Raw genomic sequence first — 24,834 nt, forward strand, 5'->3', positions numbered from 1 at the left:
GCTGGAAGGTGCTATATAACTTCCACTGCAGGCAGCACCTCACCTTTCGGGGGACAGTCATGATAATGGGCTCGCACTTCCGCTCGTGAAGTTTGAAGAATCTTTCAAAAAGAAAAAGCACAACTTAGTGGGAGCAAATGCCAGTCGGCACATGGAAGCTGGGCTTGATTCCTGTTCACCCAAATGGATACTAGTGGTCAAGGGGCGGGGGAAGAGATGGTAAATGAGAATGATTAAGAGGTTTCAGCTGGGTAATTTCCCCTCCCCCCCATCACACCCAGCAGTTGAAGGGGCTTTTCTAAGGGCAGGTGAAAACTACCCAGCTTTGTGCGCCAGTGCTTCTATACCTCTAATGACTGGGTGGACTGACGGCACCCTGTGCGAAGAGAACAGCGTATGGAAACAAGATTCTTTAGGCAGTCTCTTCAGTTTGGCCTGACGATGCTCTCAGTACGTCACAGGTTGCTGCTGAGACTCTGGTGATGAGCACTATACAAATATAGGCTACACGCACTGTATCTCTGGCCACCAGGCTGCTGCATTACACACGGCCTATCTCCACACCAGTCTTCCACCTCTACTCGTATTCTGAGCTAGAAGACAATCACCAATTAAACGGTTATGGTGGGTGCCTCTTCCTTGCCGTGGGATGTTTACCTGGCATGGCTTTCGCTGGCAGTTTTCAGCCACGTCAGCAATCTTTGGTTAAGCCAATGCTGCTGTACTGTTCTCCAAGAGTCCGAAATTGTTTCTAATCTAAGTTTATAAAGCAGCATTGGAAGGAGATTAATGCTAGACTATCAAAGAGATATCCCTTTAATATTAAACCCTGTAGTAAACCAGGCTTACGTCTGACCCAATATAGATCAGGACTGCCTCGATGGAACACACTGGGTTTTAGCAAGGCCGATTCCAGCAGCTTGCTGTGTTAGATACTGTCCATCAGTCTGTTACAGTCTCAGCCCAAACACTGACCCACTTTCAGTTCAGATCATATTATCCCTAGCAGAAATATTAGCACTTGTCACAGGGAGCAAAGGGTACTGCAGAAATCCTGACGGAACTCGAGAGCGAGCGAGAGGTCTCTAAATCAGTCGTTATTTGCGTCACTGTCTCAGACCACACATCTAATTGAGCTTTTAAGTGCTCCCACCTCCTTCAGTTCTTGTACCAAATGCATCTCTTGCTTGTGTGAGGTTGTTTTGCTTTGTACTACATGAACCTGGCCGGCGCGGCCCAGGACGTGTACCGAAAGCAGAAATATAAATGGGCTAGCCCGATTAGCCATGTTGCTCACATCCACGGGCCAGCCGCTCAGCACTCCTAGTTACCTGGCGATTTCACACTTGTTCACATCCAGGCCCCTCTTTGGCATGAACCCCATCCCCCTCTGCGGTTCTTTGCTGCTGAAGGTGTTGAGGTAGTGGACATATGGGGATTCATCGGTGATCTCAAAGTAGCGAATGCTGCTGTCACCCTGCAGGGAACAAAGAAGGAGGAGAATGAAAGGGGCGGTGACTCTTCCATGGCCCTGGGATACTGTGCTTAGAATGTGGGGGGGGCTCCCATCCCAGCGAGGCCCGTGTCCACAAAAAGCAGGCTGACGTCTGCTGTTGAGCCTCCTCCCTGAAGAGAGAAGGAATGCATCGTGCTAATGCACGAGCCCACTGGCTGCCTCTACGCAGCCGTCAAACACAATGGCAATGCTACAAACACGGTGTTGCACTGGAACGTCCGCAGGCCACAGCGGACGTGAATGAGGCAGTGCTGGAGATGCAGGCAGCCGCAATGTACCAGGTAGGTGAGGCAACAAAGGAGGGGTTAAATGCAGGGACCAGTGGCGTTTCCATTACATGGGAGGCGAAGGGAATCTCTCATAACAATCTGACCTTCAAAAAAGCATCACATAAAAGGAGAGAAGCATCAGAAACAATTGCCCCATGAGTAATGTACATTTTATAGTTCATTTCCTCCAGCTGAAATTTTCACTGCTCATCAGGCTAATGGCCTCATCTCAGCCTGCTTAGTCACTATCAGTCTACTGCTGCATTCAGACAGACCTATTAGCATGGCTATCATAAAACAGATGTCCAGTGTAATCAAGATTCATTATCTCAACAGGCTCTCACAAGCAAACTGCTGCACAGCCACTTCGCTCCTCTCGGAAGCTGCTCCTTACCTTGCCACACAAGTAAATGATATTGGTGTCCGGGTCGTAGAATGGAAGCAGCACCCCATTGCTAGTGTCCATTTCGTGCAGGGCTATTGGCTCTTCCATATTTTTCTGTAAATGAGATTTGTATCAGATCATCAGAGAATAGAAATCCCCAGTAAATTCATTAGCTAAATCCTTTGTGATTCCTACTGTTTAGGGGAATGACCAACAGCAATTTCACTTCTCTGAAGGGCCTTACGTTGTAGCACGCATGGTCATTGTTTGAGAGTAAGCTGTTTTTAACAGGTCCCCCCAAACACATGCCAAGTTAAGGAAGAGATTAGAGACACAACCATGGTACTAAGTCTATTGCACAGTCTAAGAAACAGACCACGTCACAGCTAGGTACCACACTGTGATGGCACATGAAAGATTTCAGATGGACGTGGCCCTCTCGGAAGGCCTACAGGATCTGCTTTTTGCTTTGGTCAGATTTACATTTGGCTCGGCTGGCTTGTTCTAGGACATCACTCCTTTGCATATATTTTCTAAATTGTTCAATGATAAATGCAGCGTTGAATATTTAGCTGCTGTTATGTCTTCACTGTTCTTGGGAAGACACAGAAGACTTCCTCCTAGGAGGTTATACAAGAGTCAATTTCCTTTACAGATACAAATTTGGGGCCTAAACAGGTTGGCGCTGTCCTCAGCTGTGACATGTAGGGGCAGGATTAGAGAGCTGAGGAAAAGGGGAATATAATCTCACTAATAAAATGTAAGCGTTGCGGTAACTAGCAGGCTGTCTTGACCAGTAACTTATGACAGCATTATAACTGAGGACCAGCTGGATGGGCACATACAGGATTCCACAGGGCGAGCTGCCGTTCACTCATGCGGCTGAAGCCGGTGGTAAAGACGTTGCCATCGGAGAGGAAGATGGCTCTCATGGGCCGCGCTCCCTCATGGGCCCTCTCCTTCTCCTGAAATGGATTTGCAGAGAAAAAACATGCAGCACTCAACAGAAATCCTGATTCATGATGAATTAACCCAAATTCTATTCGTCGAGTTGCACAGAACCACTGCCCCAAGGAGCTGACCAGATGGGATACAGCCCCCAGGTCCTTGCTCAAAGCTCCAGGTGAAAAAATAATTACTAACGTACAAGGAAAGCAGCATCCGTTCAGTTGGTTTCTTTCAGCGCTGCCTAGCACGCAGAATTACACATTCTAAAAGCAAGATTACAACGAACTGATGGCACATGCAAATGGACAGCTATGCCACTAACTCTCCCTCTGCATCTACCAGGTACCCAACTTTGCCTGAAAATTACACGTGAAATTACCCTTGTGCGGATTTAAAAATCGGGCCCAAAATGTTGATGATTCAAGCACAAATGCCAATAAAATTAGGTGGAGTGCCTCAGCACTGCTACCCTTCCTGTAACATTTCACCGGCTTTGCAAACGTCTCACCACATTAAACAAAACACAAACATTGAGTTTGTCTACATGCTTTTGCTAAGCATCTCCTGCACTGACACTCCACTGCTTTTAGCATACTCACAGCAACGATTGCTTGTTTCCTAGGGTCAATCACTCGGACTTTTTTGTCTTTAGAAGCTGTACAGATGAGGCTGCCGTTGCGATTCCAGCTCACATTGTAAATCATGTCCAGATGCATGTCATCCAGGTTTATAAGGGCTTCACCTGTTCCCACATTCCAGATGATGACTATATTATCACAACCTAAAGGAGAACAGTAACCAGACCTTAGAGCCAACCCACATCCAGAGCACACAGGCAGTTTTCAGAGGGGTTTAAAACAAAGGATAGTTCTAAGGAAAGCCAGTTCTATTCTCAGGAAGAGGAAAAAACTTGATCTATGTTCGGCTTCCATCATTAATTGTGTTACTGCAGGACGAGGAGCCCTGGTAACAGACCAAGACCCCACTGTGCTAGCAACAAAAGCAGATTCTCCAGAATAAAGAGACCTCCCCCACGCTTCATATGGTTTGCAGATGCACAGTCAGTATCAATCTGTGTAGCCATGCCATGGGTAGAACATGCGGAAGGCCTGCTTCCATTTTAAGAGGGTATTTAAGTCAGAAAGCTGTAAAGCAGGATAGAGCCACCTGTACCCTCCAGGATTCACCACCTGGGCACGTTTAAAGTTGCTCGTAAGCTGTGTGTTTGGGATGAAGAACATTTCTCAAGGTCAGTGGCATTAAGAATGTCCTGCAGAGGCCCAGAACAGAAGGTACAATGTCTAGGTGCCTGATAAGGAGCATTGTACAATCTGCTCCCAGCGCTTGCAATGCAAGAATAAAATAGGAAGGACTCACAGTTGTAAGCAGCTTCAGGAGAGTTCACACAGAACCCTTCCTGTAGATTATTAGTGGACTGGGGACGAACATTTGATACAAATTAATGAGCAGAATTTGAAGACCACCTGGGTAACCCGGTGGCAGAAGGCGGCTATTGAGAAGTTGGTGTCAGGCTGGAGGACACTTCCGTTTGCTGCAGCGACACTATCCAGGCCAACTGGGCGAAAGGCCGGCAGGGTTTGCTTTCTGCTGTGGTCAGATTTATGCTTAGCTCAGCTGGCTTATAATAATAAATAATAAATAATAATAATATTATTATTATTATTAATTATTATTATTATTATGGCTTGTTGCATGGTTCCAGCAGGGTCAAGGCTGCCTCTAGCAACCAGGAATAGAAACTTTCTCCTTCTTAGACGCAGGAAGTAAAAAGCCACTTCTTGGTATTTTAGCTGCCACTTAGATTAGACTACACTGTTCTTCCCTTCCTGTGCCAGACCTTCAGCCACCACACTCTGATAAAGAGAACAGCCCCAAAGGCTCTCCAAGATCCCTCCCCCGCCTCTGCTGGGCGCTCATCAGCCTGACAGCTCTTTATCTTGACCCCGCCCCAATCCCAGTTTCCATATGGCCCAGGTCAGCAGTAAGGGGCTAGCAAGAATGGAGACTTTTGCACAGCAGCGCCGTTCCACACAGGCAATAATACTCCGCACAAACACAGCACTTGTCATCTTCAAAGCACTTCATAAGCCTCCCACTAGGGGACAAATTTGTCTGCCATCCAGTGGCCAGATCCCAGGTTTAGTGGGGGTGGACATAGTGTTCTGAAACCTAGATTCCCTCCTGGTTCTAATTAATCTGTGCCCTACCAGCCTGTCTGCCCTGTGCTCATCCTGCTTTCCCCACCTCCTCCTGGCCTGGCATTCTGCCTCTTCCCCCAGCACCCTCCTCTACTATAAACACTGCACTGCTAGAACAGCGGAGCCCTTTCCAGGCCCAGCTGGCCACCCCCTTTTCAAGCACTACGGATCCCAGGAACTCCCAGTGGGGCAGTGCACGAAGAATCGGTACATGGGCAGCAAAATCGAGCCCAGAATGTCCTGAACACCCCTAATATGGCACCCGGGCAAAGCTCAGCAAAGGGCGACGTTAAGACAGGCACCTTCAGAAACCATCATCCACCCAGCTCCCACCCTCGTATGCTGGAGCCATCCAAAAGATGTCCCAGGTTTGTTTCGACACCAAATACATGGCCACACTAATATCCTCCCTGCTAGCTGGTCTCCCAGTGCAGCCGGAACAGCTGGAAGTGCCGGTTATACTGCTCCGCATGCCAGACTGAAAGGCGTAACACTGGGCCTAGAGCTGCCATCCAGTGAATTAAGAATCCGGTTCCCGGGACTCGCAGCTGCTTCCAGCAATGCCCCAGACCTCCTGGGATCCTGTCTCTTTAAAATTTCACTAGTGCAGAGAATGATTGACACAGGAGTCGGCCAGCACTTCCTGGTCTGATCACACACTAAGTAGTAACTGGGGTAGGAAGCAGCAGAGGAGAGGGAAAAGAGTGGCTGAAGCCAGCCTGGGGGCCAGCAAATCTTCAGGGATCTGGGCATCAAGGCTCCCCACGCCCCACCTGCAGAAAGCCGAGTTTCGCCAAGGCAGAGAGCGTGCCAGGAGAGGAACCCCCGGCTCCACCTCCTCTTCCCCCAGCCTGCAGAGAGGGCAGGCTCCGGCAGCTGTGCAGAGGGGGGGGCGTCTGTGCCTCCATGACTGCACAGCCTGCCTGGAGTTTGTGTCTCAGCTGATGAGAAGCTGGAGCAGCAGGAAGGGAAGCGAAGCAGCCTGGCCCAGCCCAGGCTTGGTAGGGCAGAGAAAGGCACCGTGGGAAGATAATGAGAGACCCCCACGGCTGGTACTGCCTACCAGGGAAAGTTACGGACTGACTCAGAGCACCCGTTGCTGACTGAGACCTCCTGGGGCTCCGGATTACAGCAACCCAAGGGACTAGGGAGGGGGCCCCCAGCTGGGCAGAGTCAGACACAGCCATGGCTATATCATGAACTGTTACACGTGGGCTTTGGTTGCTGTTATTAAAAGGAAAGAGGAATCACCCTGCCCACTTTGTGACTACACCGCTGCAGACTACGCCTTGCCAGAAGCCAGCGCACAAAGAGCCTGGGCTCCGGAATACGAGACTGGTGCAAGTAACCAACGTGCGGAGGATTTTGCACAGTGGTTTGGAATACGCTGTGTGGCCTGGCAAGCAAAGGACTGGGAGCCAGCAATTTCTAACCCGTAACCCCAGCTGTGTCACCAAAGCACTCCGAGGCCTTGCACACTGGCTACGTATGGACATGTGACCTACCTCACAGGGTTGTCATGAGGACTAGCTCACATTTGTGAAGGGTGCCGATGAAAAGCACTAGGTAAGTGCTGAGAATCTTTAGAGGAGGAAGAAAAGCTTTAAAAAGACTGCCATTCCAGCCTGCATAGGTTTGGTTATTGCAGCAACTTCAGTTCACACAGTTTTGGACCCTCCAAGTTTTGGTTTCATTCAAATCCAAAACTCGAGACACAACTAAGTGACTTTTGCTCAGCTTTGCTGCATCACCTATGGGCGAGAGGGGACAAGTGGATGGCACTGAACAGGGACTCGGCTACTAAGGAGACAACGGTCACATAAGAGAAAGACTGAATCGCTCCCTCTCTCTATTGGAGGAATAAGGGGAGAAGAGAAGGTCCCGGAGTGAACTGGATGAATTTGATGGATGTGTTTCTTTGAGGCATTCTGAGGATTAAGAGGTTTCACACTTGGGGTGCAGGGGTTTTAGAGCATTGGTCGCACTTTGCACTTCTTTGTGTACTGAACTTCTCGAGAGGGGATGAAGCAGGAAGAGGAGGAGGTGGTCGTGAGGATAGAGGAGGAAGAGGTTGGTAACACAGGAGCGCGGAGAGGTGCAGTGCCTGCCCACACACACCATGGCAGGGGAGTGAGATTTTCTGAGGTGTGGGAGTACTTCCACATTGCCCCGCCCCGGACTGGTCACCACCCCAGCCAATATGCTGCCTGCAGGCTCTGTGGCCGACAGGTCAGCCGTGGTCCAGGGCTGAACGTTGGGACCACCGCTCTGTGGAAACACCTGAGGAGCATGCACAGAGAGGAGCTGGAGAAGAGTGGGCACAGGCAGGTCAACCAATGCCCAGTGGCGCACTTGCCTGTGGTACAGCACCAGCCAGTCGCAGAGGGGGAATGGGCTCACCTCATGGAGCAGATGGGGGCGCTGGCTCTGCGTGCCAGCCAGCGGGAGAGGGAAGTGGAGAAGAGGGAGAAGGCCGTGGAACGCAGGGCAAGGGCCGTGGAGCGGCGCGAGAGGGCCGTGGAGCGGCGCGAGAGGGCCGTGGAAGAGGGGGAGAGGTCTCTGACAGAGAGGATGCTGAAGATGAAGGCTGAGGAGGTTCAGGTGCGGCTGAAAGGCACATGCGAGAGGGAAAGTGCCCTGGCCTCAGTTGCTGCTCTCCCCTTGCATTTTGTGTAGGAATACTTGGGCTTTAGGCCCATGTTGTGAGACTCAGAGCAACACCCAGGCAGGTGACCGAAGCAACATTTTAAGACCTGGTGTGAACTGTCTGGACTGTGTTCTAGGCCTCTGACCTGCGAAACAGAACCACCAATCTCCCTGCTTCCCTTCAGCCTCTGATGGCCTCCTTCTGAAACAAAAGGCACGGATCTTGCATATTCAAAGCTGGGACAAACGATTATATGGCTCCTGGTTTCTGACACTGGGGAATACAGAGCTCCACCAGGCACAAGCAGTCTCAACAAGACCCCCGCACAAGCAATGCTGTGGGTAGACTCAGCCAGTCATGGCCCTAGCAGGCCGACGATGTGGTCAGTCAAACCTTTGGTTAGGAGACCAGTTCGAAACCAAACCGAAGTCTCCAAAGACATCTGCCTATGCAGAGGGCACAGAGGATCTAATGACCCAGAAAAGATTCCAGTGAAACTCTGCTAGTTTCCATTACTAGGCTCAAAACTAACCTAGCCAAGTTTCGCACAGTTTCAGGCTACGCAATAAAGTCCTCAGGCCACTTTTACGGATACTGACTTGGACCACAAAAATATGTCTTCATCTTGTTTTCTTCGGCACGCCTATCAAAGGATGCAGTTGTAACAGAGGTTAAGGGAATCCCATTGGATGGACTGTGCAAATAAAGGGGACAGTAAGTACTGAAAATGAGAGTTTGTGAAAATACATGCAGGTACCATTCAGATGGACATGCAAGACTGTTTGGCTAGTCTCAAACAGGGACTTTGGCTTTGTCTACATGGGAAAGTTATAGCAATTCAGCTAAATTGATACGGCATCCTTACACCAAAATAAGCATCTTCCCAAGGGGCTGCACAGATTTCACTAAACCAGTACAGTTCTCGTGCAGACAAGGCCTTTGGCCAGGGGTAGTCAATAGGTGGACCGTGGGCCAAATCCCGACCACCAGACGCTTTTCAGCAGACTACACAGGCTGAACCTGAGCCGGTGCTGGAGCCATGTGGAGCCGCGTCCACTCCCCAGCGCAGGGTCCCCAAGCTGGTGGGCAGTGTGTTCCCCTGGGCGGTTGCTTGTGCAGCCTCAGCCCCACAGGCAGCAGTGTAGGGATGGGGCAGGGGGGTGAGTGGCAACATTTAGGAGGGGATGTCTGCACACACACACACACACCGCCCCCACAGGCAGTCCAATGTGTCTCCACTATGCCCTGCCGCTCCAATCAGGAAGCGATGGGAGTGCAACGTGCTCATTCTGCAGCCCAGAGGGCAGCACTGTCAATTCAAATTCAAATTCTTCTCTGCGTTTCCTGGAGACGGTGGGGTTGGCTGGGCCATGGAGTTGCAACTTGTGGGCCTCGGGCCCTACCTGGAAACCCAGCTGGTAAGTGCCTGAAGGGATCCTGCAGCATCCGCTTGTGCCAGGGCACCAAGCGCAACACCCACCCCCACCCCCAGGTGTTCCCCAGAGCCCCCCACCCTGGCTTTGTCTCCTCCCCACCCCATGCTTCAGGGCCAGTCGCCAGAGCCCTCGCCAGCCCTCCCCCCCCCCCCACCCCAACCAGCCCCTTTCCCTTCCCAGTCTGCCTCCAGTCACCCACTACTGCCACATCCTGGCCTCCCCAGGGCTGCTCTCTGGCGTCTCCTTGGTCCCTCCCACTATCTGGAACCTCCTTTCTCCCCCCCCCCCCGACCCCGTTATCCCAGCCTCCAAAGGGGCATTTCACCACTAGCTGGATCATAGTCCAATAGCTTCATCTCCTGGCTCCAAGCTCAAAAGTACTCACAAACATTCACACCTTGCTTCGCTACCCAGATACCCATTCCTCTTCCACCTGCCCCCATCTCTGCAACTTGGCTCAACTGGGGACACGGAGGAACATGGGGGGGGGGGGGGGGGAAGAGCAGCAACACCAGGTGGCTCAGGCCAGCCCCCTGAATCCTGTTTTCAGTTTAGGGAAATAAGGTCACTCTACTCTCCAGGCAGGGAGCTGGTGGGCAATCAGGGGTTAGGGGAGGGGACCTGGGTGGGGGTCTGGACCTTGACTATACCTTGACCAAGAAATTGGGACCTTGACAAAAAATAATTGGATTACCCCTGCCTTAGGTGCTGTCCACATGGGAACAAAACCATAGCAGCTACACATTTGAAGCAGGGTCCTCCCAGAACCTTACATGATCACACTGTAGCTAGCTACAGCTGATTTTCGATACTGTTCTCACCAGCATGCAGAGGTACTTGCTTTCCTGGGTATCCCTGCTAGCAGACACCCAAGTTGCAGACTCAGTCCCCTACCAGGTTTCCATCATAGGTTATTCACATAGTTACACACTGCACTGAGTGTGAAAACAAACCATGTCAAGACTAACAGTATTTGAAAATTGTTGCCAACACACTTGTAAACTTCTGCTAACGTGGACAGGACCAAAGATGGAACTGGACGGATGGAGGAGGCCTGCAATATGTATGCTTATAATCTTTGACACCTTTGCTTTGATACCTTGGATTATCAGTAAGAGAACACCACCCCCATTTGTTATTTTTTGTTAGTATATGAGAAACTGACCTGGAAAAGAGAAACATTTACACTTTTGTTAAAAGTGGGGGGGAGGGGGGGGGAAGAGAGAGAGAGAGGGTGAATTGTTGAATAGCTGAACCTGAAATGGTTGTTATACTTGCTTATCAATAAAGTCTGGAATGGTTTAAATACAACTGTTTCCTGCAGACAATTTCCTAGGTCTCATATCTGCAAATCAGAGAGGGCAAGCACTCAGCACAGGATGGGAGAAGATGGTAACTCTCTGCATTACCAGGGAAAAAAAAAAAAAAAAAAGCAGTATTGTTCTGTTGATACTGCATCTAGCATAATGGGGTCCGTGACTGGTAATACGGTAAAACAAGAACAGTCTCGTGATTGACCCAGCCCTACAGACCAAAGGAACTCAGGCAAATGGTAACAGGGAAAGGTCAGCAATTCCCCTCCAAATTATCTGGTGTACGAACGAAACGTAGGTGAGAGTCATTCATTCCCCCCGCAATGCTTACACATCATACCTGCACTGAGCAGCACATTGCGTGCAGTTGGATGCCAAGCAACGATGCCAACTCTTTTTGAATGGCCTTCTAAAACTACCACAGGCTCCGTCAAGGAGAGAGTGAGTCCGTTCTCTGGGATCTGCCATACCTGCAAAGGGGTAGGTAAAAATGATTACTGAAGGGCCATCAACTTTAAAGGACACACCAGTCATTCCACGTGTGCTGTACCATTAAAAGAAGTCCAAATTCACCCCTCTTGATCTGGGCTGGAAGGCAAGAAAGCGAGGGACTCATTCATGGTCCCAAATAAGTCTGTGCCATGACTGGGCTGCTTGGAACATACCTCTGTAGATCAGTGTCTTGAGGGCACACAATTTGGCCAGCGATATTTTTAAACCACATCTTCCCCATTTCTACGTCCAAAGAGACACCTCATTTAAGACACGCTTCTAAATAAACGGATTCAAATAAATTCTCTTGCATCTCAAACTGCATCTGAATAAACTGATCCGTTTCCTAACTGCATTTGTTCTTGTTGGGAAGAACAGGCAGCCATCTTAGGGCTGGGGTTCCCTAGTTTTAATAGAGGTGGCTGTACTTGGATTAAGAATGTTCACAGTGGCTTCTATGTTAAAATTCAAGGTCTGATTTCTGTTGTTGGTTATATGGGGAGTGCAGTTAGGTGCTGGTGGAGGTTAGAGAGGTGCAGGTCGGGACTGTGTAAGCTTCTACACAAAGAGCTGCCAATTCACTCCACTTCCAATCCGCAGCACCACATTTGTGTGCTAGAGGTGTAGCAAGATGTCTCCAGGCAGCTGGAGAACTCAGTCTGAAGGAGGAAACACCAGAGATCATGAAATCCCAAACACTAACGATGTCTCTTTGGAATTTTAAGTGAAGAGGCGGGACGGGACATTTAATAAAGGTGGTTTCTGTGATTCATGGTGTTTTTCATTTCTCAACAAAACAAACTATAACTGCCCACCAACAGATGGCAGCATAACCGCAAATTGCTTCAACCTTCTATTGTTTGCTTTTTTGGAAGGATTGACTAAGAATTGTCAGATTCTGCCCACAATCCTCAAGCAAGCTGTCAAAGTCAAGTCCACAGTCAGCCAGAATGAGATGGGATTCAAACGGATTTTGGAAATAAAATGGGGGTGGTAGATGCACACAGCGGGGCCAGTGTAGATTTTAGCACTAATCCCAATTTCTCCACTCCAACAGAGCATGGACACGAAAAAAAAAAAAAAAAAAAAAAAAACCAAACAAACCAACACCCACAACTTTGAGACACACAAATGCTCAAAGCAAATCAGCTTACCTCAAAATAACCCCAAATTGATTTTCACTGTTCACTGATGCAGCTTCCTGAATGCTGTATCTGCCCTGTAAAGATCACTGAACATCCTTGCTTTGCCATCAGTCACTGCTAGCTAGGTATAACTGTTTGCCAGGTTAAACATTCAAGCCTTGATAGTAACTTGAATTACTCATGGAGTGTTTAAATCTTGTTTTCTCCTTTATCTGGTTCATTCCAACACTGAAACTGTTCTAGCAGCAACAATGGTATTTAAACATGGCTTTTGTTAGTAACCACCGTGTTTGACCAGGTTACAAAACTGCATTCATACCCGTTCACTCTGCAAAGACTGGCTCCCATCCTATTCATTTTGAAGTCAACAGGAGTTTTGCCACTGATTTCAACAAGAGCAGCAGCTAGACCACTGTGTTAGAGGATCATGTTATCTATATAATAGGATTCCCAGAACATCACTGTGTGTCACTCTGAAGCCTAAAATGTCCGTTGTGTCCGTGTGACACAATGGAAACAGCTACAAGCATGGCAGAGAGCTCTTTTTGTTCAGAATATCATCGGGTTCAATCACAGGATTTCACAGTCTGTTACCATCCAATTTTTAAGTTCTTGGCCATTTCTACTTTACAAATTACACCCACGCACGTACAGCCGCAGCAAGGCGTGTACCTATGCCGTTCCAAGAGTCCCAGACCACTGTGATATCAGAATTAATTCAACCCTCACTAACCCTTCTCTGCAGCTAATTTGCATGCAACGCATCCATTGGTTGTATGAGGGAGAATGCACAGATGGTGGATTATTTGGCCCAATTGCACCCATCACCAAGTTCTTGCCTGGAGTTCCAGCAGCAACATGAGCATTAGAAACCCCACCACACCTCTAGTTTGGTTTGCATTTTTATGGGCGAACAAATTCCTTGGTGAATTTAAAAAAATCATTTGCTACTGGTCTGGAGAGCTCAAGTATCGGGTGTAAACAGGGGTTACCCCCAGAAAATACCAGTGAAACAAATTAAAAAGCTACAGAAAACAAATGCTGAAACTGGGAGAACTATTGGGGGGGGGGGGGGGGGGGCGGAAGCCACATGCATTTCACAGCAGTTGTAGAGCACTGTAATCCTTTGCGAATTGCAAAATCTACTGGTCTAATAATCCTGCTTGGTATTGCAAAACACAGGGAAAGCAAAAGGTCAGACAGAGTGAACTGGCCAACTCATTCCAGTGCAGGGCGGGGCGTCTCTTCTGTGTGGGATGAAATCAGATGTGGGGCAAGTTAAGACGCTTCCAGTTTGGTCACAGGATTTAGCCTGCTAAAGGGCCAGACATGATACACATTGAGACATGGGACAATCGCCCAGAATGAGGCGCACAAAGGAAAGCTTAAAATGTTGCGAGAGTCATTGCTTTGACATCAGTTGAATTTTCTATCAGCAGTTGCATTTCCTAAATTGGCATTTCTGCATCAGCTTTCAATACAGAAAGTGAAGCAGCACCAGGAAGTTGGCTTTTCAGAAGAACAGTAGGAGAGAGGTTTCTTGCACTAAAAGCACACGTGAGAATAAGGATAGTTCCACCATCTTTCAGTGGTTGCTTTCCTTTATACCCTTAAAGAGTATCAATAACTGGCTATTTTCTCATGTCCCCAACAGAAACTCAGTGAGTCAGTTTCTAGAAGTGACAGATTTATTACCACAAACATTTCAGGGGTGATAGATTGGGAGAAATTGTTATATATGGTGGTTGAAGTAAAGGAGCGAATCAGGAGGCCTGGGTTCTAAGCCCCAGCTCTGCCAATGATTGCATCACCTTGGGGAGATCACTATGTCTTTCTGTGCCTCAATTTCCCCGTGACATGAGGAGACTATTTCCCTACTTCATGGGGGGGGGGGGGGGGTTACTGTCCTATTTAGATTCTTGTGCTATGCCCATCACCACAGGATCTGAGTGATTAATTCATTGTTTGAGGTGCTTGGATACTATGGTAATTAATTAAAGGTCACAAAAACACTAACAGAACTATACTTGCGGGTCATTGGCATTATTTCTAGCGTGGTGCTTCCAGCTAAGCTACCTGGTGCCTCTAGTTACAGCAAGAGCTCTGGTTTAATTTTTAACACATTCAATGGTCAATAATTTAATAAAATTATTTACCAAATCAACTTCTATGGGCCAGTGCATGAAAACAAACTACCAGTTCACCTTATTTAAAAGGCTGCTCGCTTATGCCAGAATTAATTCCTCCCATCTGAGAAGAGCCATTTGATATCTTCTATAAGCCCTTCCATAATAAACATTTTCCAGCTGAATACAAAACCTGCAGTACATTACAGTCATTCACAAGGTTCCTAAGCATGAATATTTAAGTAGTTCCTCATTTGCTGGCACAAGAGAATCATTCTTCAAAGGAAACATCCAACATATCTGCATAGCACAGCACTTTAAAGGAAGTCTCTCTGAAAGCAATTCAGAGAGGAAAGGATGGGAACTGCTCATCTCATTCTTCTGTCAGAGAGCAGGAAAATGAAGGTAACTTACTAGAAAACAGTAGATCCGCATTGCAGGATAGCATTTCCTCAGATCTCAGTTCGATTGAGGTTCATTGTAATCAGCACTATACAAACACAGAATAAAGGATGGGCCCTGCTCTGCAGAGTTTACAGTCTCAGTATTAAAAAGGAGATATGTCATTCCATGTGATTATTCACATGCCAATATGATCTAGATGGGCTTCATTTGCCACATGGCTGACTTGCAGGGAGTCTTTTACAGGGCCGGCTCTAACTTTTTTTTACCGCCTCAGGCAAAAAAGAAGAGCGCCGCCCCGCAGTACCCCCCTCCCCCGTGAGCGATGCACAGCTGAACCCGCCCCCACCAGCGCCACCGAAATCCCCGCCCCCCCAGCACCACGCCGCCCGAAGCCCCGCAAGCCCCCACCCCCCCCAGCGCCGCACCACCCGAAGCCCTGCCCCCTCCAAACATCGCGCCGCACCCCCGCCCCCTCCGAGCGCTGCGCCAAGCCCCCGTCCCCCCTCCGAGCGCCGCGCCGCCCAAAGCCCCGCCCCCTCCAAGCATCGCGCCGCCCCCCCGCCCCCTCCGAGCGCCGCCCAAAGCCCCCGCCCCCCTCCGAGCGCCGCCCAAAGCCCCCGCCCCCCTCCGAGCGCCGCCAAAGCCCCCGCCCCCCTCCGAGCGCCCCGCCGCCGAACCAAAATAAATAAATAAATAAATAAATAAAATAAATAAAATAAAAATCCTAGCGCCGCCCCGCTCCACGGTGCCGCCCCAAGCACGTGCTTGGTCAGCTGGTGCCTGGAGCCGGCCCTGGTCTTTTAGCACCACATCCTAATAAATATCAGTGATCAGAGGAGGGACTTAGGCTGGTCTTTGCCACTGATGTTCTTTTTCCAACACAGAATCTTCGAAATGAAGGGCTGGAAGGGACCTCGAGAAGTCATCAAGTAAACCTAGACCATCCCTGACAGGGGTTTGTCCAACCTGTTCTTAAAAACCTCCAATGATGGAGATTCCACAACCTCCCTTGGAAGCTTTTTCCCAAGCTTAACTAGCCTGAATGTAAACCTCCTTGGCTGCAGATTAAGCCCATTACTTCTTTGTCCTGCTTCCACTGGACATGGAGAACAACTGATCACTATCCTCTAAATACCAGTTAACAGGTCCCTGCTCTGCCTTCTTTTCTCAAGACTAAACATGTCCAATTTTTTTATCCTTTCCTCACAGGTCTAGTTTTCTAAACCTTTTATCATTTTTGTTGCTCTCCTCTGGAATCTCTCCAATTTGTCCACATCTTTCCTAGAGTGTGGCACCCAGAATTGGACACAGAACTCCTGCTGAGGCCTCACCAGGGCCAAGTAGAGTGGGACAGTTACCTCCTGTGTTTTACATACAACACTCCCGTTAATACACCTCAGAATATTAGCCCTTTTTCACAACTGCATCACACTGTTGACTCATTCAATTTGTGATCCACTATAACCCCAGATCCTTTTCAGCAGTACCACCACTGAGCTAGTTATTCCCCATTTTGTAGTTGGGCCTTTGGTTTTTCCTTCCTAAGTGAAGTACTTTGCATCTCTATTTACTGAATTTCATCTTCTTGATTTCAAACCAGTTCTCCAATTTGTCACGGTCATTTTGAATTTTAATCCTGTCCTCCAAAGCGCTTGCAACCCCTCCCAGCATGGTGTCATCTACAAATTTTATAAGCATACTCCCCACTCCATTGGCCAAGTTATTAATGAAAATATTGACTAGACCCGGACCTAGGACTGACCCCTGCAGGACCCCACTAGATAAGCCCTCCTAGTCTGACCCCATTTCCTAGTTTACTAATGAGAATGTCATGTGGGACTGTGTCAAAACTCTTATTAAAATTAAGCTGTATCACGTCTATTGTTTCCCCCTATCCACTAGGCCAGTAACTATCAAAGAAGGAACTTAGGTTGGTTCGGCATGATTTGTTTTTGTGTCATGGGGCCACAAAGAAGAACGTTCTTCCAATATATTAAGGACCTATTTCTATAGATTAGAGACAGGCATGTGAATTTTTCCTGTTCTCATTTCTTTGCACCCAAAGCAAAGACACTAATGGTGTGTTTACACACAGGCTAGTGCATCCATGTTAATAAAGAAGGTCTTGCAGGGATGAGCTGGCCTAAAGCGTTATCATTTTCATACAAATTTTTGGTAGAAAATTTACACCTGGGGTAGTACTTCAAGTATTTCACTTCGATCAGATGTAGAGCACCTTTGAGCTGCAGCTCTCGAAGCACCCGGCAAACCATTATACCGCAGCATAGCTTGACTAAGGCTAAAAAGCAGATCAGTGGCAAAGATGGAAATAGAACGCAGGAGCTCCTAACTCCTAGTCCCCTGCTCTATCCACTTGGACTAGAGATTCTCAAATACCAGGCCTGCCTGAGGCATATATAGGGCCCACATGGAACCTTCAGGCTGCAGAATCAGCTTTCTGAAGTACCATCCCAAACTGATGTGTCGATAGAAGAGGTTTTATATTTAAATAAATAAATAAATAAAACAAGTATAAACTAAACAGTTATAAGTCACCGGGACCAAATGGTATTCACCCAAGAGTTCTGAAGGAACCCAAATATGAAATTGAATAACTGTAATGTGTAACCTATCCCTGAAATCAGCCTCTGTACCTGATGGACCGGAATGCCAAATTTTTTTAAAGGAGCTCCAGAGGAGATCTTGGCAACTGTAGGCCAGTGAGCCAGAATTAAGTACCGGACAAATTGGTAGAAACGATAGTAAAGATCGGAATGATCAGACACACAGATAAACACAATATGTTGGGGAAGAGTCAACATGGCTTTTGTAAAGGGAAGACGTGCCTCACCTATTTATTAGAATTATTTGAGGGGAATCAAGAAGCCTGTAGATAAGGGTGATCCAGTTGATACAGCATATGTGGATTTTCAGAAAGTCTTTGACAAGGTCCCTCACTAAAGGCTCTTAAAGAAATTAAGCAGCCATGGGATAAGAGAGATGGTCCTCTCATGAATCAGTTACTGGTTAAAAGGCAGGAAACAAAGGGTAGGAATAAATCATCATTTTTCACAATGAAGAGAGGTGAACAGAAGGGTCCCCCAAGGATCTGTACTGGGACCTCTGCTGTTCAACAGATTCATTAACGATCTGGAAAAGGGGGTGCGAACAGTGAAGTGGCAAAGTTTGCAGAAGAAACAAAATTATTCAAAACAGTTGAATCCAAAGCAGACTACAAGGCGTTAGAGGAATCTCACAAAACTGGGTGTCTGGGGAACAAAATGGCAGATGAAATTCAACATTGATAAATGCAAAGTAAAGCACATTGGAAAATATAATCCCAACTATACCTATACAATGGTGAGTTCTAAATTAGCTGTTACCACCCAAGAACAAGATCTTGGAGTGACTTTGGATAGTTCTCGGAAAACTTCCACTCAATGTGCAGCAGCGGTCGAAAAGGGCTAAGCATTTCACAGAAAGAATACAGTGGAACTGGAAACAGTTCAGAGAAATGCCATGAAGATGATCAAGGGTATGGAATCCTAGGAAAGAGGTGACTAATGGGGGATCTGATAGAGGTCTCTGATATCATGAATGGTATAGAAACAAGTTATGAGAGAAGTGTTATTTACCTTTTCCCCACAACACAAAAGCCAGGGATCACCCACTGAGGTAGCAGGGTTAATGCATACAAGAAGAAGTACTTTTTTAAAAGAACATACAACTAACCTGTGGAACTCATTGCCATAGCGTGTTGTGATGGCCAAAGTGTAACTGGGTTCAAAAAAGAACTGCATAAGTTCAAGGAGGATAGGTCCATCAATGACTATTAGTCAAGATACCCAGGGATGCAACCCCATACCTCTGACTACCAGAAGCCAGGAGTGGGTGGATCACTCCATAACTGCTCTGTTCTGTACACTCCTCCTGAAGATCTGGTACAGGTCACTGTTGAAGACAAGATACTGGGCAAGATGGACCATGGTCTGACCCAGTATGGCAGCTCTTACGTTCTTATTGCATCTTCAGTCTGCAGAATCTGAGCTTTCATGTCAATAAAAAAAGTTTCTAGCCCTCATGCGAAGTTAACCATTGCAATGGAACACAAGTGTCACTGACGCAGTGGTGTCTTCCTGAGTCTGTAGAGAGCCTGAAACAACGGCTCTGGGAGGCACAAACTCCCCTACCCCCTTTATCTTAACAGGATGTTAACTAAAGCCTACTGACACCTTACATGTCATTAACTATTTCATTGCTGATCATTTTATCAGACGGAACAGACATCAGACTGGGAGTGAAACCTATGGTTGAGAACTGCAGGAGGAAAGGAAATGCAGAGGCAAAAATGGAGGGGAGACAGAAAAAAATGAAAGGAGGATGGAGAAGAGAGGAACATTAGGCGTCCTGCCATTTCTGCCTTTAGGTAAGAATGTGTTTTCCACCAAAAGACAATGTGACTTTTTTCATTATTAGGTTATTTACTACCTTTAGGCCATGTTCTATTCTGCATCTCCCTGCAAACATCCCATTGATGTCAGTGGGAAACTTGTTGTGGACTGAAGGTAGGACAGATTCCTGAACTGTGTGCCCCAAATTCACAGTCAATAGTTAAAAATGGAATTTTCCAAAAGTGAACTGCACAAGCCTGTGTGGTTTTCACTATCAGGGCACCAGCATGTTTCTCTTGCTTCATTTTAGCCATTAATGAAGAGTTCAGAACCAACTGACAACTTACATTTTTTATTTTAAAATAGATACTTTGGCAGTTATTCAAACCAATAAGACAGACAGTTTAAGAAGCAGGAATTTGAAACCTATACCAAAGAAGTGGAGAAACCAGAATGCTAAATTACCAGTGCCAAGATATAATAGCAATTAGAGATGGAAAGAGACCCATTAGATGAGTGGTGGGCAACCTGCGGCCTGTCAGGGTAATCCGCTGGTGGGCTGCAAGACAGTTTGTTTACATTGACCGTCCGCAGGCACGGCCGGCCCCAGCTTCCAGTGGCCGCGGTTCGCCGTTCCCCCATCCTACCCAGGGATTTGTAGACAGTTTGTCCCTACATTAGCTGTCACTTAGACAAGCTATAATTGCACTTTGCTGATCTTTCCACAAGTCAATACCTCTGGATGTTCCAACGTGCTTCTCATTGCAACTTGGACTACGGGCTTATTTCTCCTGCTACAAAGAAGTTCTGGATTTAAGGTTTGCCAGTTCTGATGATGTTTATATTTCAGACAGTATTCGTTCCATTTCACATGCCTTCTGAATTGTGGTTTCTTACAGAACATTCTGACACCATTTCAAACAATTCTAGATCAGTCGTGAACTTTACAAATCACAAGTTTGATGTTTTTTTGTTTTTTGGTGTGTGAATACCTTTTATTTATTTAACATGCTTCAGTTTCTAAGACACAGATGATGGGCAATGTTGTCCTGAGATAAGACCCTATAGGAGGAATCTCACCCCCCACCCCAAACATCTGAACGTTGAACAGGAGCAAAGCACAGGAAATTATTAATATGACTAATATGAAAAAGTTTCAATGTAGTTTTCAGAGTAAAGAGTTTCTACATATGGCCAAACTAAGATCTTGATAAAACGAATTTTTCCTAGTAATTTAATCTTTTAAGGATTTTCTTTTATTTGTTATGGAGTCAATGCCTATCACTGATCGAGGCCATCTATTGTTCAATGCGCTCTGACCCAAGTTAAAAAGGAACACATGCTCAAGGTTGGCACGTGCAAAATTTAGAACCCTGTTAAAGTTTTGACATATCTACACATCCTGTCGATGTGGAGAAAAGTAAAGTGTTCACCCTTAATTCAAAGGCTGCAACAGTCCTAAGAGCAACTGTGTTTGTCCTCCTTTGCCCCATTCCCACCCTCCTTACTCTTCTTCAATCCCACCCCTCTCCAGTTGGGAGCTCTGGGGGTCGGAGCCATATCTGCCTTCTTCAAAGCACTATAAAACGATACATGTCAATGACTGGCTCCATCATGATCACTTCTTTCGTCCTCCTCCTCACCCCTAAAAGACCCCATCCGCGAGACCATGAAAGAGACCTGCATTTACTGATAGGTTTTGTTTTTGGAACAGTTAGGAAGGATGGAGAAAGGCCAAGCCAATTATGCCAAGGTTGACCCCATAGCTGGATACTCAGAAGAGAAGGTTCCTCTAGGATTTTTGTGCTTTGATTTTCTTGAACAATGCCATGTCAAATGGACAACTGTGGAAGTTCAAAATTCTGTAATCTGTGTTTTCACATTGGGATTAGATTTACAGGTTTCTTCCCAACTAATAATTGGGTGACCATCATATGTAAAAAAACATACAGTATTGTTATGAACGCTGATAAGTTACCTGACCTGCTGTCTCATACTTCCATTTATAACCTTCAGTGTCTCACTTAACTACAATAGAGCAGTGATATCCCCAAAGGGGGACTCAGTTCCTTGGTGACTTCATCCATCCTGTCGTGCAGTACCGACGGGGCTGTTAAACACCCTCCTATTCATTCCAATTTGTTTAATTGGCTCCTCCAGATACACTAGTGTCATTGCTTAGCCAGGGCCAGATCCCACAAGTACAGAGTGACCACTACTATCACCGAAGTCAATGGGAGAGGAGGCCTTCAGCAGATTGCAGGATGAGGCTTTCAGGGGTGCTGAGAGCGGAGTGCTGTTACAGGAGACACTTACCTGTCTTTGGAAGCAGAGTGTCACCTGCATGGTCAACTCTTAAGCTGGAATAGCCTCTCTAGTGGAATTATTTCTGAAGTCAATGAAGCATCAGTACCATAAAAGCTCACCCAATACTTTTCCAAACTAATTTTATTTGAAGATCAAACAGAAGTGAAAATTTCTAAATAGAAACCAGGTCTCAGGCTTTTAAATATACTTTTCATTAAACTTACCATGACAGTGCAGTCCTCAGAACCACTGGCAATGACCTGATCATTATGGGGACTCCAGTCTATGTCAAGCACCGGTCCTGTGTGACCACATACTGTTGGGTACGACTTGTCAATTCTGCCTGTCTAAAGGGAGAAAGAGGGAGAGCTGTAATGTGCAGACCAAACCAGGCAACACACATGGCATTTCACAGGGTAAAAGAACATTTCCCACACTCTACTCCACTATCTCCTCCAAACACAACCATTTCATAAGCCTTCATTGTGTGTGTGTGTCTATGACTCTCATGCAGCACTGCCCCAGACACATCAATATCCTGACAATTTCTGACGTTGAGACATGTACATACACAGACCTGCTGCAAACATGGAGGCTTTCTTCTCTCAGCAGCATGACTGCTTTGCCAGCTCAGCTCCAACGGGTGTTACTGGGAGATGCTTCTGGCAAAGTTCTCCTGAATGTGCGGGATTATGGAGTGGTGGCGCCTGCTTAGTTGGGTCCCCCACATAGCAAGGAGAGTATAAAGGTTCTTATTTTGCCACCCTAAATTTTTGTGTGGAGACTGGCAACAGTTACAGATACCCGAGAAAAGAGCGATATCAAAGGGGTGTTCTGGACATTGGAACTTCATCACAGCTTGACTGTTGTCACCTTTCGTGACTTTCGTTTTTGTGGAAAACACGTGACAGCTGTGCAGAGTGTACCCCTCTATTCCGAGAAAAGAAAAAAGTCAGCCATGCAGACTTCCCATAGATACACCAACCTACCCTCCAGGAGACACCTTTGCCTTCTACTGGAAGGAGTTTATCTACGGTGAGAGTTCTGTCTGCATAGCCCATTCAATCCTTGCCCAAACTGCTGACTGACAAGACCATCAGTTAGTGCCATTTGTGATGCGGATCCCTCTGCACTAGGAACTGGACTGGGACCAAGATTCACTATAAAAACGATTTCCACACTTATCTGCAACAAAAATTATTCACATTTCTATCAAGAGGTTAGCAAGTCTCTAGAGCACTTGCCTAAATCAAGCCAATTGTAAGGATAAATCTTACAAGAAAATTAGCTACTGCCTGGTGTTCATCTGAATTTGAGAAGACAGAATTCTAGTAATTTATGGTTCTTTCAATTACTCAAATTGTTCACTGGTACTACAACAAAAGGACCCTGGCAGCTTTGACATCGCTCTATTGTCTGATAATCTTATTACCTACTATTGGTGCAAACAACACTTGAGCTTGCTGTAAGTGAAAATTAAAAAAGGAACATTTTATATTAAGTCATTCTCACCATTTCTTCTGTTCTTTTGGGTCTTTCACACAAAAACAAAGTAAATCAATATTTTTTAAGATAGGGAAATGTGACTAAAAACTGTAAAGATTGGAAGGAGGCTTTGGACAGGTGCGGTACCTGAAACGGTCTTCAACTCACTCTTTAAAACTGACTAGATTTCAAGCAGACCATGTCCTTTCTTTTTGCAAGGTTACAACCTATTAGAAGGGGGTCAGCGAAGCGCCTGATCAGATTCTAGTTTCTTTACATATAAAAAGCTGCAATTTGAGTCTCAATTCTACTGTTTGGTGGTTTCCTGACCCTGGGGCGTGAGCGGCCTTCACATGACTGTTACTAATTCCCATGGAGCTGATTATTCAATTCAAAGTTCTCTACATATAAGGATTTACAAAGGGGCTGGACATTAGCTTTCGGGGACTACTGACATTAAGATGTATTTGTCAAGAATAAAACAAGATGTAGATCCTAAGGGCAGGGCTGGCTCTGACTTTGGCTTTTTTGCCGCCCCAAGCAAAAAATAAATAAATAAAAATAAAAAAACCTGCAGGGCAGCCGGAGCAGCGAAGCAAAAAACACCGTGCAGGGCGGCCGGAGCCAGGGTGCAGGGGGACTCCCTGCACTGCAGACGTACCCCGGCTAGCAGAGTGTGTGCCCCAGCTAGCGGGGGAGAGGCGGAGGGAGGAGGGGAGAGAGAGAAGGGGGGCGGCCAGGGCTTCCTTCAGCAGGGCGCTCGCCACGTGGCCCCTCCCGCCGCGCCTCAGGCAGGGAAGGATGTGGGCTGCCCTGCCAGGCTTGCTGCAGACCTGGCACCGGCTGGGGCAGATGGAGCGCGCAGCCCGCTCCCAGCAGGGCGCTCCCCTCCTCCGTGCCGCTGCCCCCTACAGGGCGGCTGGAGCAGCGAACCAAAAAGAAAAAAACCTGCGGGGCAGCCGGAGCGGCGAAGCAAAAAAAGGATTGGAGGGAAGCTGCCCCTTAGAATCTGCCGCCCCAAGCACAAGCTTGCTCGGCTGGTGCCTGGAGCCGGCCCTGCCTAAGGGAGTACAAGTCAAGGTAGTTATAAAAACAAGGCACAAGCATTTCCTAAAAAAGTTAAATTCAGGCTCAAACAATGGTGTCCGGTCTCAATGCCAGTTGCTTCTGAAGCCTTTTAAAATTAAAATGTTGTAGACTCAAACCAATACAAATAATAAACCAGAAACTCTAAAATTAAGAGCTAGAATCTATTTATGCCTTTTTGCATGCAACAAGGTAAAACGTATAAGTAGGTTAAAACAATGAACTGATGTATGAAGTCAACACATTTTAAAATAAATCAACTTTAAAAAAATCAGTCTAATATTTCAAAACTGAGAAGACACGCCACAAATTAAATCCAACTAAAGAGCTAAATCAAAAGGAATAGATGGTCATGTAAGGTACCGTCTGCAACATGTAAATGAATAAATGGCCATTCCTAGGAAAGGCTTATAATTAATTTTCTTAGCAAAAGAGAGCGCTACAATGATTAGTTACAGACTGAGAAAAGTGAGCACTTGCCAGTCTAGATTTGGGTTTTTAACAAACATCATCAAGATTCTTATTGGGAGAAAAATATCAGTTTGAACAAATTAATTCAACTATAAAACTTTTCCTGTCTGTATGATCAAGAAAGAGCCTGAACACCAAGTCTGCAAGCAAACAGGGGAGTGTGTTACAACCTTACCCTACTAAATGGCTGTAC

At 46.8% G+C, this 24,834-nt stretch overlaps 2 protein-coding genes across 2 annotated transcripts in view; one reads left to right on the forward strand and one right to left on the reverse strand.

The window, feature by feature from the left end:
• Nucleotides 1-24,834, reverse strand: part of CORO1C (coronin 1C) — a 66,280-nt gene that overhangs the window by 1,409 nt on the left and 40,037 nt on the right. Inside the window, exons 3-9 of the mRNA XM_065417534.1 lie at nt 21,824-21,946; nt 11,074-11,203; nt 3,718-3,899; nt 3,016-3,135; nt 2,180-2,284; nt 1,332-1,477; nt 44-101 (exon numbers count right to left, since the gene is read on the reverse strand). Of these exons, the coding sequence (XP_065273606.1) occupies nt 44-101; nt 1,332-1,477; nt 2,180-2,284; nt 3,016-3,135; nt 3,718-3,899; nt 11,074-11,203; nt 21,824-21,946 (864 nt within the window). The remainder of the gene's footprint in view (nt 1-43; nt 102-1,331; nt 1,478-2,179; nt 2,285-3,015; nt 3,136-3,717; nt 3,900-11,073; nt 11,204-21,823; nt 21,947-24,834) is intronic.
• On the forward strand, nt 7,360-8,013 carry LOC135890208 (zinc finger BED domain-containing protein 2-like). The gene has a single exon (XM_065417535.1). It carries the CDS (start codon nt 7,360-7,362, stop codon nt 8,011-8,013), a length of 654 nt encoding a protein of 217 aa, XP_065273607.1.

The sequence above is a fragment of the Emys orbicularis genome, chromosome 16 (assembly GCF_028017835.1).
Source record: "Emys orbicularis isolate rEmyOrb1 chromosome 16, rEmyOrb1.hap1, whole genome shotgun sequence".
NCBI lineage: Eukaryota > Metazoa > Chordata > Testudines > Emydidae > Emys > Emys orbicularis.

Excerpts from the sequence above, each read along its gene's own strand:
- LOC135890208 (XM_065417535.1), top strand. The coding sequence starts at position 7,360 with ATGAAGCAGGAAGAGGAGGAGGTGGTCGTGAGGATAGAGGAGGAAGAG.